Source organism: Pelodiscus sinensis, chromosome 5 (assembly GCF_049634645.1).
Source record: "Pelodiscus sinensis isolate JC-2024 chromosome 5, ASM4963464v1, whole genome shotgun sequence".
NCBI lineage: Eukaryota > Metazoa > Chordata > Testudines > Trionychidae > Pelodiscus > Pelodiscus sinensis.
The window spans coordinates 122,480,859-122,495,833 of record NC_134715.1 but is presented as its reverse complement, the minus strand read 5'-3'; the positions used below and the strand labels follow the sequence as shown (position 1 = coordinate 122,495,833).

Here is a 14,975-nt window from a genome sequence, read left to right as displayed (position 1 = left end):
TAGAAGGATATGGGGATGTTCAGTTCCAAAGTTTTAGCAGGGTGCTTCTAGTGCAGGGGAATCTTTCAAATGGTTGAACTTTTTCTTGTTTAACCTTGGGCATATCAAATGTAGAACCAGTTTGTGCTTCACAGGCACCGGATGATCATAATGCTGAGGAAGAAGAGGCAGGAAGATTCGTTGACGGTGAAGCAGATGAAGGGGATGCAGATGCTACAGATGCAAAACGGCGAGAGAATCAGGAAGAAGAGGTAATGACATTGGGACCAATTAGAGAGAGGTGCTAAGCACCTGCAGCTGCCGTTGACTTAGCTTGTTCAGATAATTTTGTTAAAGCAAAATGATAGAGAAAAATGGGAAAGAAACTGAAAACTCTCCCTATTTTCTGATCAGCTATATGCTTTGGTAGAAGCAGTGTTTGGTCCAGAACCTCAAAAAATTAAGTATAAACCACTTTATCGATCTGGACACTATCTATCTAGTATTCGTTAGTCTAATTGACTAAAAAATATAGAAATTAGAGATGATAAAGACCAGGTGGATTTTCTAGTCAATCTCCTGCTGATGGAAGATTGATGCTTCTGGGAGTCAAGTTGTGTCTGTTGTATTTCAATCTAAATTTTCTTAATTTCATCCCATTATTTCAATTCATGGCCCTGTTGTAGAATTAAACACATCCTCTTCTTGTGTGTTTATATTATTAACATGTCCCTACTGTATTCTATTATTTAATAAAGGATAGCTATAATTTCATCAGGAAGATGAACTAGTGGAAATTTGTGGCATTCCTTTACAGTCCCTTATAGAAGCATTGCTCTCTCCCTAGGATCCTTGAGGAAACCTCCATGCTTTGCATTATGGTAGTATACATTCTGTGTGTATGTGTGATATGCAGCCTAAAGTTAACAATGCACAGTAAAACTTATGCTGAGAAATCTTGTTATGATTGCAAAGGAGTTGAGACTAAAATGAATAAGCGCCTCTGTCTCTATATGTCAATTTGCCTGTCAGGAAGATCACTTCCACAGTGAGGGGTTTGTGGTTCCTGCAGTGCTCTCCACGTGCATGGGGTCTTGACTGAATTTTAATCATATAATCTCTCTCAGGTGGATTATGAGAGTGAAGAGGAGAACGGTGAAGAAAATGGTGAGGAAAATCCAGAAGAGGAAGAAGGCATGCTGCATGACGATAAACAGACTGAGGATGTTGAAGAAGCGGATCAGCATGAAGATAATTCTCAGACAAACAAAGGAAAAAGACCAAAACTAGAGTATTCAACACAGCTAAGAGTTAGTGCTGTGATGAGCAGTCATCCATCCATAGTCAACTACACATATGACACAGAAAATGAGCTCTGGTGTGAGGTAAGATGGTGATGACTGGAAAACAGCTGCTGCTTTTATGCATGCAGGCACTTGTGTATCTTCAGGCTACAATGCACAGCTACCACAATGCAAAGAATAAATAAATTTCTCTACTAGAGTGCTGCAGCTCTGTCTCACCACTACTATTATTAACATGCAAATATGGTGTCTCTCCAGCTAATGCATGTAAGCCAACACTTCCTGGGTGTTGATTTTTAGCTGCTGGGAGCTGAAAGTATTTTTTCTATTGGCAAGTAACAGGTTTTCATTCTGCCTCGAGGCTTTTATTAACACACACCTGTGTGTGTGTGTGTGTGTGCGCGCGCACATGTTGGCACGCGTTCATGTTCGTGTTCAGAGTGGGAAAACCTGCATAATCCTCCAAAGCGCATATCCAGCAAAGGGAGGCCCATGTTCGTTGAGGTGTGTAAAATGAGCATGCAGCTTTAAGAAGGTTTAGCTTTACTTGAACTAAGTGGCAGGTAATGGCAGGTAAAGGGATTCTCTAGGTGAGCTGAAATAAAAGTGAAATTGTTCAGAGCTCGTATCAGTAAGGCCTTAGCTGCAGTTTGTCATTGAATAGTCCTGGTGTGGATAGTTTCCTGTTAATACCCATCTGTTGGGAGCTATATCAGGATCTGTCTATTTCTAAATAATTGAGTACTAGGATTAATGTGTGTGTTGTGAATCTCATTCCCCTGAAAAGAAATAACCCAGTGGTTGAGCCTCTACCTTCCCTGCCCTCTCGCTCAGTACAATACTGCTTGTCTTTCTCTTCTAGGTTTCACTGAAGCTTCCTCTGATGAAGGCATACTTTGACCTCTCCTCTATCCTAAAGTCGCTCATGCAGAACACAGTTATCCATGAGACGAAGGGAGTCACGCGGTGCTTTTTAAATGAAAATACCAATAAGAAAGGGGAGAGAGAATTTGTTTTAAACACAGAGGGAATAAACCTCCCGGAGCTATTCAGATATGCTGATGTATGTAACATGTTTATAATCCCTTAGAATTATGTAATTGCTGTATAAGGTTTGAGGGGACTTGCACCTATCTGCCCCACTGATTTTCAGTGAGAACTGGGTACCTTCTGACTCTCTGAAAATCTCCCCCGGCATATTTTAATGCTTGTGCTACTTCTCCCTCAGATGAACCTAGATGTCACTCTTTGATAATTTCAGTTGGACTTTTGTGCAGAGACACAGAGTGTCTTATTAACAGAATAATGACCAAAGAGGCTACACTCTCCTTGCAGCTGTTTCTGAAAGTATTGCTTGAGGGAGAGCTCTCCCATCTTAAATGAATCACAGCAGTTAGAGATGAATAGATCTATTCTGTCACATGGCCCATCTCCTTACAAATGCAGGATTACTGAATGCAGTGTATTCTCCAGTGCTTTGTCTAAGAGTTTCAGATGTCCCAAACATTGTATTTTCCACTGTGTAAAAGACTTTTCCTTAATAGATCTCATTGGGAATTTCATCTGAAAGTGTTATATTTTACTTAATATCCATCCCTTACTCTTCTTGATGTAAATGATAATGAAGTTGTTGACCAGGTGTAAAATGATATGTACATTTTTTTTCTTTAGCTAATGCTGTGTCTTCATCTGACCAGTTTGTAATTGATTATATTGGTGGCCCTCCTTGAGCTGATTTGAGCAAGTGGAGATTTGGAGAAAAATTATCCCAGCTTATCTTGGGGGAGGTGGGAGAGGAACAGTAAATGCAGTAATAACTTGCACCTATCTTTTTTGCCTTCAGCTCTTGGACCTAAACCGACTTTATTCCAATGACATTCATGCAATGGCTAAGACCTATGGAATCGAGGCTGCCCTGAGGGTGATTGAAAAGGAAATTAAAGATGTGTTTGCTGTGTATGGTAAGATACTGTTGTTTGATCAACTGAGTTAGTATTGTGGTTCTTCTGATTTTCATTAAGATGGGAAATTTCACCACTAGAAATAGGTTTGGAAAGTGACCTCTTTGCATTAACTACACCTTCATTAGAGGGAAGACTTTTGGACTGCTAGTCCACAAATACTGCTGCAGTAACTGCTCACTAATCCCCATTTACATTAATGCATGACTTTCTTTATGCTATTTTAGAGCTCTGGGATATTTGTTGGTAGAGGCTGTTAACAGACTTCACCATCATGTTGCACAAATGTCCAAAGCTCCATTGCTGTTATGCGGTTATACATCTGCTGGGATAAAGCCTACATGTGTATGACAATGTGGAACCGTTCCTCAATAAGTGTTTGTTTCACTGCATGGGATTTAGGGGTATCTGCACATGGAGGGAGTGAGCAGAGCTCTGTGCTGTAGTGGCTGGACCAGAAATTATTTAGCCAGCTTTGGGTGAACAGAGATGATGCATATTTATTGCCGTCTTTTAAAAAATAGGTACTGCCCCAAAAGTTTTAGCATACTGTTACAGTATATGGTAAAATTTTGGGTAGCTAAGGCACAATTCTCATTATATACCACCACCACCACCCCCGCATTTCCATTATTTCTTGCAACAAAGGGGAGGTCTGATAGTGTTGCAGAGGACAGTTGATGCCAGTTACTGAAAGGAGAAGTACTACTGCAGCATTAATGACTTCACTGTGTGGTGGTGTGTCCTAGTGATGGAAGTAAAGAGCTTACCCCCCACTGATTAGACTTTAGGGATTTAACCTAATGCTGCTTAGTTTTGTAATGGTCTCGTGTTCCCTTTCTGTGCATTGTCAGGTATTGAGGTAGATCCTCGGCACCTTTCTCTTGTGGCAGATTACATGTGTTTTGAGGGTGTTTACAAACCACTGAATCGGTTTGGAATGCAGTCTAACTCCTCCCCTCTGCAACAGATGACATTTGAAACCAGCTACAAATTTTTGAAGGATGCGACAATGATGGGTAAATAGTTTTTAGTTGATTTATAAGTCTGTGCATTACTGTAGCTACATTTCACATCTGCTTGGTTTCTCTTTATAATTCTTCTCTCTGTTGAGAGCTATTCAACATTTTAAAACTTTTTACAGGCTAAAACATTTGAGTTCCTTGCATGCCAAAAAGTTTGAGAAAAAACTGGGATGCTCTCTTTAATATGGTGCTGATAGCTGAAATAAAGAAGACTCCCTCATGGAGGTACTTGTGGAGTCTAACCTTTTTTCAAGTATCAGATAGGGCTAGTCTATTATAACTTGAAGATCTGGTCTTTTTTTTCCACTGTCTACAGCATTCAAACGCTTCCAGGTCCTTCTCATGTTTGCATTGTAACCTCTGGCGGGGCTGGTCTAACTTTTCTATTCAAATCGATTAAAAATTCCGCCAAAATAATTTTCTGTGTATAGGCACAAGCTAAGGGTGGAGGATCACACCTTAACCCTGAATACACTCGCAAGAGACAGAAGCTCTGGAAAGGTAGCTGAGTTAGTCTGTAACAGGAAAACCTTGAAAAGCATCTTGAAGTGCTGCTAGACTATTAGTTGTTTAAGGTTTTTTTTTCAAGAGACAGAAGATAATTTTTAAACTTGAAAGAATGGTGATAATATTTAAAAAACTGCACAGTGCTCATGACCATCTGCAAAGGGATAAGTGTAAATACAGGCTTAAATTTAAAAAAGGAGGGTATGGCACATTGCTTCTTCCCATATTTACATATTTAGTATCCTAGGTAGATTTCGAAATACTAAATGATCTTTGCCAAGTGAATGTTAATCTTAGTTATACAGATAACATCACAAATAAACAAAATATGGAAGCAACAACAAGGCATAAAGGATCAGCAGAAAGTTCTCTAATGTGGTTAAGGGTGAAGAGGTCAAGCTGGAAGTTGTTGGCAGCAGTCAGATGGAAATTGAAATCATAGATGGGATTATGGTGGTATAAATTGAACATTACAACAAATTAGATTTAGTCAGCTGGGTGGTCATCTGTCATTTCTATTGGGCAAAATACATGTAACCTTTTGTCTTTGGGGTGAGGAGTATTGAAAGTGAAAAGTGTAGTAGGTGGTGCTTGGTGTTTCTGATCTCAGCCACAGCTGTGCCAGCAAATAATTTGCTTCTGTTTTTCAGTCAAAAATAAAGCCTCTTTGTTAGCTCATTGCATAAGACAGTCAACTGTTCTAGTTCCTTATGTGATGTTAACAAAGCATATAGTTGTTCTTTGAACAATTGTCTGCATGGATTCCACTTCTGCTGTGCATGTGCCCCAAGCATGCAAATTCAGAATCTTTTGTCCTACCATGCCTAAGTCTCCTTGAGGGCTCCCATCCAAGGGGCTCTCCTGCCACTTACTTAAGCACTCTTCTTGCTACCTATCACATCTCTGTACTCTGTGAACTTCTGTGACCTTTCTTGGGCCAATAAGTAGTAGTTTCTCTTGTTATACTTCTGGGGTTTTTTTTACCCCTTTTTCTAATATGGGACAATCCTCCGTAACAGGATCTAGTGGCTACATCTGCAACAACGTCCCAGGGATTTAAAGCTGCCCCTCCTGTGATGCAGCTTTTCTGCTCAGTGATGGGCGCTTTTGTGCCATTTTTGCCTCAGAAAGGAGCATGTTGATGTTGGATGCTCAGTCTGTTACTCTTTCTCCACTCAATGGGAGCCTCTTCAGAACTTGAGACATAAGGACCTACGAATCCTGAACCGGGCTCTTCAGCTAGTGCTTCTCTGCACTGTGGCTGTACTCCCGTCTTCTGGGCTTGCTCACTCTTTGAAGAGATCAAAGACCAGTAGGCCCAGCAAAAAGCTAAAACCTCTTCCACTCAGCCTTCAGAAAGTGGTAGGAAAGAAGAATGAGCGCAGGTATAGGTCACCCTCTCAGGTACTACTGAAGCAAAAACTACACTAGGTCATTGTCGCTTCATGCAACTCTACCAAAAGCCAGTCACAGCCCACATCAGGTGCTCTGATGCCAAACCCACTGTTCTGCCTGAATCTATAGCACACACTTCTCCCAAGACCAGTCTTTTAGTCCTGATATTGACATACTTGGTGTTGAGTAGGTGGGTACCCATACTCCAGTGCCTAGCTCTACAGACGGATGCTTTTCAAGTGATCTTGCCAGGACTGTGCAACCAGTCTCATCCTTGCCCTCCTCTTCTGCTTCCATGCTGATTAGTAACACTACAAAGATATAGATGAGCGCTCTGGCTCAGGTTGTGGGGTCAGGGGTTCAAGTTCACCATAGGCCAAGATTGGGTAGTTTCTCCTTCAGAGGAAGACTTCATCCTATCCTTTGAATATAATTGAGAGATGTCCCCATTCACCTCCATTCTCGCTTTTATGAGCCATCTTGGCCTGCTGGAGAATCCAGGAATCACCCTGACAAATACCGACTCTAGGGATCGCGTGGAGGACAGTGAACCACACACCACTTCACATGACCCACAACTGCTTAATCCTACAGTATATAGTCTTGATATGGGAAAACCCTCCTCTACATCCCAACACTGCATAACCTTGTAGGCTCACTCAATGAGTTGGTGGTACGACCCCCACCAGCTACTGTAAGAAACATGACAGGAGAAAAACCTGCAGAAAATGGTAGGGAAGCTGAGTCTAGCAGCAATATCCTTTTTCTCACCAGATGAGATTAATAGTCCCTTCTGCTCCTACCCAGCTGGATGATGTAAATTCTTACAGTACATTTTACATCTGTGGTCACCAACAGGTCGATGGTCGATCGCGAGGCGTCCTGTCCGCCCCACCTCCATTTCCCTCCCACGCCCAAGAAGCCCCACTACCTACCTCAAGTGAAAATGGAGGTAGTGTCGGCTTCCCGGGGATGGACAGAAGTCCTGCAGCTTAGCGCCACTTCCAGCGATTCCGGAAGTGCAGTGGCTGCTCTGCCGGGTGTACTGCAGGAGGGAGTATTGGCTCCCTGCACCGCAGAGGAGGAGTGAGTCAGCCCTGGGCGGGGTTTCCCTGCGTGTGCGGGGGTGGGGCAGCCCCAGTGCAGACGTGTGCAGGGTTTTCCTGCACCGGGGGAGTGAGTTGGGCCCCGAGGAGGCATGCGCTGGCTTCCCGTGAGGGCAGCGGGGAGAATCCTGGGAGGAGGCAGATGCAGAGGACTCTCTGCCTCCACTCCTCCTCCCCCCCCCCCACTCGCCCTGTCCCCATTCCCCTGTCCCAAGCCACAGAACTTTGTCCCCACTGGCACCCTGTTCCCTGCCAAAGCACCCACTAGCACCCATCCCCAGTTCTATGTCCCCTGTTCCCACCAACACAGTTGGGGCCACATTAATGAAGCTTGATGGAGGCGGGTTTTTTTGCATCTCACTTGTGTGGCCCCAACTGACTTTTCTTGGGTCAGTGACCCCTGACTCAAGACAGGTTCCCTGCCCTTCTCAGAAATAAAGACAATGCAGAAACATTTTGTTTGACACAGTATTTTATTTTAAAATGAAGCCTTGCCAACAAACCCCAAATTGGTGCTAAGAACCTATCTGGCCACAGCATCATCATACTCCTGCGCTCCCCTTTCCCCCAGACCCTACATGGGAGCCTAACATACACTGGAACCCCCTGCCCTGAGCCCCTCACATACCCCAACCCAAATTCCTGAACCATCACATCCAGAAGTCTGTGGCTTGCTTAATACCCTAACGCTACATCTGACCCCAATACTGCTCGGCCTGGCACCCTTTCCCCGAGCCAGTGTCCCCTTATCCACCTTCTCCTGCATCCAGATTTCCTCCCAGAGCTTGCACCTCTTACCACCTCCAAATCCCTCATTCCCATCCCAGAGCCTACACATCTTGTCTCAACCCAGCAAGGTAATGGCTAGACTGCAGGAGTTTTTCAGGATTCCGGAGATATCCCAGAAAAACTCTTCTGCATCCACGGATACATTTGTTCTTCCACTTCTTTTAGTGGAAGAGCAAACATGATCCTTCAGTCACCTCTATATTCCATTTTCCACAATGAATAAGGGGCCACATTTTAAGCATTTCCGAAAAAGGGCGCCAGTGTAGACGTAGCCCAGGTGTATAGCTAGTCCACCTTACTCCATGTACCTTGGGGTGACTCACCCTAGGTTTCCAATTATCATTTAAATCAGGACTATGTAGCACTTTAAAGACTAACAAGACTATCAGTTGATTCAAACCCTAGCTTTCTTCCTCAAGCTTTCAGGGAAATGGAAACTGCATAGCCTTGATGTCACCAGGGCTCTTTTATGCTTCCTGGGCAGGATGCGACCCTGGAGGTGCTCCCGTAGGCTGTAGCATTTGCAGAAAAGATTACAGGTCAGGTTGTATCCATCCAGTGGACTTCTAACTGCACTAAATCCTGTTATGAAGTATAGATCCATCTGTGCTGATTAGCAGCTCATTCTCCCAGGGCTCAAGCAGTCTCTGAGCCTTCTCTAAGAAACGTGACTATTCCAGAAATTTTGCAGAGCCGCTGCAGGGAGATCCATCCACACTTTGGCACAGCACTGTTCCCTAGTTCAGGCTCCAAGCTCTGATGCCTGCTTTGGAAAAGCAGCACTGTAATCCTTGTTTAAATAGGCCTCCTAGCACCCGCCTCCTGACTGAGGTCCCTTCTTTGTAGTCACCCAAAGTGGAATCCATTGTGGACAGTCACTCAGGAAAAAATTGTTACTTGCTATTCAGTAACTGTGGTTCTCCAAGAAGTGTGGCCCACCTGGCTTCCAGGATCACCCACTTTTCCTTCAAGTCCATGGAGTCCTGTTCCACCTGGACTCTTTGGAGAAGGAAATGAGGGAGTGTTGGGCCCACTTTGCTGTATATGGCTGATGGTCTGGGTGTGCATTTGTGGGGAGAGCATCCACAGTGTAGGTGTGCCATTAAGGATGTTGCTGGCCAAAAAAAATTAATCTTGTGCACATGAGAAGTGGAATCTGTATAGACAACGTACCTCGAAGAACCAGAATTACCATATGCTAAATAACTGTGCATCTTTGTGAATGGCAGTGAATGTTGACATGGTAACATTTTAGCTAAACATTTAGTATGAATGATGAACAGCATAGTTGCTCATAACACCAGAAAATTCAATACGAAACAAACATCATAGCCAGGAGAATTTTGCAGTGTGTGTAACACTATTAATTACTTCTGTAAATAGCACAGAATTACAAGAATTCATGGAATGCGTCTACAGTGAAAATAATTTTAGTTCCCTTCAAATCTAGCCAAAAAGCACCAAAACTAGCCTTTATAGGCAAAAGCTAGTAATAAAAATGATGATTATTTTTGTCTGGGTATATACTTCTTTAAACACAGACACCACCCCCATCCCTGAAGTGTTTTACCCTGAAGTACTGTGTTTTCCTTTAGAACTCTGCATGCATTGCCTTTTCATGTCACTTAATAAAAGGAGCTATCTTAAATTGGTTCAGAAAGCAGGACCTGATTCTTTTCTCTTTTTACCAATATAGAATAACCCTATTGAAGTCAGAAGAGGTACGCTAGGCCAGGTTTACACTAGGGGTAGCTGGAGTCAACATACTTAGTTTGAGTTACCACAGAGTTTTCGCTGGGGGAGGGGAGTGGTTGTTCGTGTCATTCTGGTGGAGTGCCAGCATTGATGGGATCACAATCAGTGGTTGATTTAGGTGTCTTTTACTAGCAGCACTGATCTCCTGGTAAGTGTAGACAAGGCCTAGTATAAAACTACTGTGAGAAAAGAATCAGGTCCACATTTTCCACAGAGATTACTTGAATCCAAACAGCAGGTGGCAGCATGTATCTGAGACAGCAGATCTAACTGTGTAAACAAAATAAATAAGTGGATCACTTTTATTTTTGTAACCTGTGAAAGACCTTTGGAAATGGCTTTAATCTGATTTTTGTTGACCTCTTTGACTTAGGTGCCCACGATGAGCTGAGATCTCCTTCTGCATGCCTGGTGGTAGGAAAAGTTGTCAGAGGAGGGACTGGTTTGTTTGACCTCAAGCAACCCCTTACGTAACATTTTGCCTGTATTTAAAAAGTGGCGTGGCTATCACGAGAGCTGTACATGCACTGCAGTTGTCTGTAGGCCTTTTCTGAATGCCAAAACCAATGAATGTTTGTGCAAGTCCGTTAATGATATCTTCAAGTTGTTGAGGGATTCAGTAGATCTCCAGTTTTTTCTCTTCATTGCCAATGGACTAAGTGGTGTACCTCAACTTAAGCATTTTTTGGGAATGTTCATGCATAAAATCTCTCCTCTGGCCCAGTACTTCTTTCTCTCCCTTCACCCACATTCAATAGTCATCAAAATGAAACTATGGGTTTACACTAGAGCGAGATGAACAAAGCTGTGTGCGTACAATTCAAAGAGGAAAGTCTGCTCACATATCTGAGGGGTTTGGTAATCCCAGCCTATCTGGATAGGCCTCAGGCGTCACTTGGCTCTGTCACATAATATCTCTACCTAATCTTATTTTAAATAGCTCTAGGATAAGCTCACAAGGCCTGAGGAACAGGGTGTTGACAGGAATGAAACTTGTGAGCTGGAGGCAAGTCTTGTTCTTTTATTGTATTTATTTGAGCTATACTGGTAAGGATTTTTAAAGAATGATCGTGCACCGAATGTCTCTGCTCCAGTCATTCAGAAGAGTGAGTCTGGACAATTAACGGGCCCTCTGGCCAGGACTGTGATTTGAATGCTGTGTTTTCACGAGTTCTTTTAGACGGTTCTAAGATCTGTGCTTGCCCTAAATAGAGCGGCCCTCAGTGCAATGCTGTTTCTTCTCTTTCGTTGAGATTTCTTTCTAGAGCAGCTGGAGCAAAATGAACTGCTGTGAATTTGGCTGCACAAAGCAAGCATGTAACCATATTGTAAAGCAGAGTTTAAACTTCTATTTTTGGTGAACATTATCCTGTGTAAAGGGAGGTTCTGCAATAAAGAACATCTGATGTTGGAAAAACACCTTTGTGTAGTTTCTCTGTGCTGTGGAAGCTCTCACATCAGTATGCAGGATCTTTTACTTCCTAACAAGTGCACAGACTATGTGGTGCTGAGACCCATGTTAGCCACTTACCAGGAATCAAATGAGGCTCGGACTACGCTACAGAGTTAGGCTGATGTAAACTGCTGTCTGTCAATCTAATTATGCCAGTGTATGAGCTACAGCCTAGCTCCTGCCAATGTAAGTGCCCTACTACACCGACACGTTCAAGAGGCATAGGGCTTGTGTCGGTGCAGCTAGGGTGATGCTGTGTCCATATAGATGCTGCATTGCTTATATCAGCTGTTGGCTGTCATTCTTATCATGGCATGGAGGCATGAAGTTGACAGAAAAGCCAGGACCCAGTGGGGGGTCCAGCTGTTCCTTGGGTCCTGGTTTCCCCAGCCTGGCTGCTGTCTAGGCTTCCAGCTCTGAGTGGGGCTGCATAGGTCGGGTTCCCATTTCCAGTGGGCTGCCGTCACCCAGATCTCTAGTGGAATCCCTATGACAGGCAGTGGGGAGCTGAGAGCCTGTAGGGGAACAGTGAGGCTGGTGGTGGGAACTCTTGAGGCAACAGGGGCGAAGCAGCTGCGTTCTTGGTGGCAGGGATCCAGGATCAAAGAACTTAGGACCTCTCAGCGCTTCCCTCCTCCCTTCTTTCCCCCCCCACACACTCACTTTCCCCTTAACAATGCTAAAGTGGCAGCTCCTGAGCTGCCCGTTTTCAATGGGCTGCACCACAATGGGTCAATCAGAGGAAGGGCTGGCCCGGGATTAGTTACAATTCTTAGACCTTCTTCCCTTTCCTAACCCTTTTAAAACTCAAAAGTCAGATACACTGTGAACCCCTCAGAAATGTGATAAATCCACTAGGCCAGGAGTCTTCCACACCTTTCATCACTTAGTAAGAGAGATGCATCCCCTTGTGGATAGGGTTAGGTCCATTGCTAACAAATCTCGGATGGCTACACATAATCCTTGTTTCCACAACACAAAAAAGGTTATAAGTAATTGTACAGATTGAACCTCCCTAATCTGGACCAGAGTGGTCCCAAACAAGGGAATTTTCTGGGTCAGGGGAAATCAGGCATCTGGGCTCACTGCCTAGGTCTGCTGACCCCAGCCTGCTCCCGGGGCATTGCTTCTTGCCCATGGCATTGCAGGGTGGCAGCGGCTGCTCCCGGGGTTCCCCAGCCCTGCATATGCAGCAGTGGCAGCAACAGCAGCTGCTCCCAGGGTTCCCCAGCTCTGTGTGTGCAGTGATGGCTGCTCCCTGAGTTTCCTGACCCTGCATGCAGGGTGATAGTAGCTGCTCCGAGGTTTCCCTCGCCTCCTATGCGCAGCAGCGGTAGCTGATCCCAGGATTCTCTGTAAGGGACAGGGAGCCCTGGAAGCAGCTGCTGCCACATGGGGACGTGGAACACCAGAGATAGCTGGCAACTGCTTCTAGGGCTCTCTACCCCCCAGGTCACTGCCCCTGTAGACTGCCACAGACCAGACCAGATCCGTTCCCAGCCCCTCTCAACCTCTGCAGCCGGAGCTCTGTGGTCTAGCAACTCTGCGGTCCTGCCAGACCATGGATGTTGCCGGACCAGGGAGTGGTTCAACCTGTATTAAGTTTAAAAACAAATACAAAAGCAGCAGAAACTGCCTGTCAGGAAAAAAAATTATAGTACATTTATGGTTACAGTCTCAGATATCTGGAAAAACAGAAATAAAATCAGGGTGTTAACCTGGTAGTAAAACTAAACATTGCTAGAATGCAGCCATTATTAGAGCCCAGGTGGGAAACGTTATCTTGCATGTTGAAAAACGTAATTTCAGCTTAAATATAAAAATTACAGTTTAAAATATAAGCAATATGTAAATATCATCTGCTCTTAACTTCAAATTGACAAAAAAAAAAGCACAGCTCTAGGACTGTAAAACCATTTTAAAAAAGGAGAAAGTTCGAGGCTCAGCTGGTAACACTAAGCCGAGAAAGTATAAAATATTTATTTGGTCTCATAACAAACTGCTTACAACACAGGAAGAGATCACAGAATTTAAGAAAACACCTCTTAAAGTAAACTTGTGTAAAATGAATTGGCTTTTAAAAGAATCCCCTAAAAATCCATCCAAATATTTCATTGATGGTTGCAAAACTGACCCAGTTACTTTGTGTACGCAACCAGCGATTCCTGGCAGTCTTAACTGTTAGTTATCCCTTCATGTGTCTCCGTACTTTTCCAAAGTATAATTTAAAAAACATTATAAATGTTAAAAATAAATTCATAAATAGTGAATGCCAAAACAATGCCAAAAGTGGTAAAAAATGAAATAGAAAAATATACTTCTGTATCCTTTTTCAGTAATATAAAAATTGAAAAACTACAAAATATTGTATACAGCACAATTAATATTGCTAATATAATGCAACAAATACAAATGTTAATTTATAAAAATGCATTCTTATTAAACATGCAGAAATGCAATAAAATTAAATATACTAATTGATTAACATCCTGAAAAGATTCATAGAAGCATAGAGTCCTAGGGCTGGAAGAGACCGCGGGAGGTGATCGAGTCCAAACCCCTGCCAGAGCAGGACCAACCCTAATTAAATCCTCCCAGCCAGAGCTTTGTCAATGGCTCCCTGCATTTTGAATTTGCCCACCAACAAGCTGAGGAGGAGAAGAGGCTCAGGAAGGAGAGGAGACTGGCTTCTAGTCGTGGTCATCAGCCTCCTGGTCTATCTGGAAACATCTGTCCTCACTGTAATAGAACTTGTGGTTCAAGGACCGGCCTTATCAGCCACCTGAGGGTCCATAACTCCCATAGAAGATGATTATACTCGGCAATGAGTAATCGCCCATCATCTTCATAGATGGGGCTACTTCCACTTCTTAAAGGACCATCCCACCCTTAGATACAGTGGAGTCTATTACCAATTAATTACATTCGACCCATTCAGTTGAACAGGGCTCCCCCTTCCCATATTCAACAAGTCAACATCCCTATAGTTCAAGGGTTCTCAAACATCATTGCACACACACACCCCTTCTGACACACACACACACAAATTACTACACCTAGGTGCTGGGATCAAAGCCTGAGCCCACCCTTGCCTCATCTTTGGGGCTGAGGCGATTCAAAGCCCAAGCCTCACTACACTGGGAGGGGCTTAAACTGAAGCTCAAGGGTTTCCATGCCCAGCAGGGGCCTGTAACCGGAGTCCTGTCACCCAGGGCTGAGCCCTCAGGCTTCAGTTTCGGCCTTGGGCCTCAGGACTTGGGCATCCGTCCTGGGCCCTAGCAAATCGAAGACAGCCCGGGCTGCTCTACTTGACCATGTGGAACAGTTTGGGATGAGCAACATCCAATTGATCCCTGGCCTCAGTCTGTTTAGTAAAGTAACTGCGAGTTGAGGGCAGGCAGCCCCAGTGCCTTGAGTGTTTCAGTGTGGCCTTGTCTATATCCACAAGCAGAGCTATCCCATCCATAGGATGGTTCGGTGCAACCACCTCTACCGGCCTATGGACTGTTTTAGCCATGGCGACGGGGGTCAGGGTGGCCCATTGGATTATAAGGGGCCTGGCAGCAGCAGGGTTTGAACCCCCCCGCACTCACTGTGGCAGGCAGCAGAGCGATCCGGGTATCTAGGTTCTGGCATTGTTCCCAGAGTTCGTATTTCTCTCTCTGCAACCTTATCAGCTCTGTTTCTAAGTTCCAGTAGCT

The 14,975-nt window shown here is 44.1% G+C and overlaps 1 protein-coding gene across 1 annotated transcript in view; it reads left to right on the top strand.

The window, feature by feature from the left end:
- The window catches only part of POLR1A (RNA polymerase I subunit A), a 57,139-nt gene extending 45,899 nt beyond the window's left edge, over positions 1-11,240 (top strand). Inside the window, exons 29-34 of the mRNA XM_006111628.4 lie at positions 135-251; positions 1,107-1,364; positions 2,146-2,346; positions 3,127-3,244; positions 4,099-4,263; positions 10,195-11,240. Coding sequence (XP_006111690.2) covers positions 135-251; positions 1,107-1,364; positions 2,146-2,346; positions 3,127-3,244; positions 4,099-4,263; positions 10,195-10,295 — 960 coding nt within the window. The 3' untranslated portion in view covers positions 10,296-11,240. The remainder of the gene's footprint in view (positions 1-134; positions 252-1,106; positions 1,365-2,145; positions 2,347-3,126; positions 3,245-4,098; positions 4,264-10,194) is intronic.
- Positions 11,241-14,975: the final 3,735 nt, after the last annotated feature.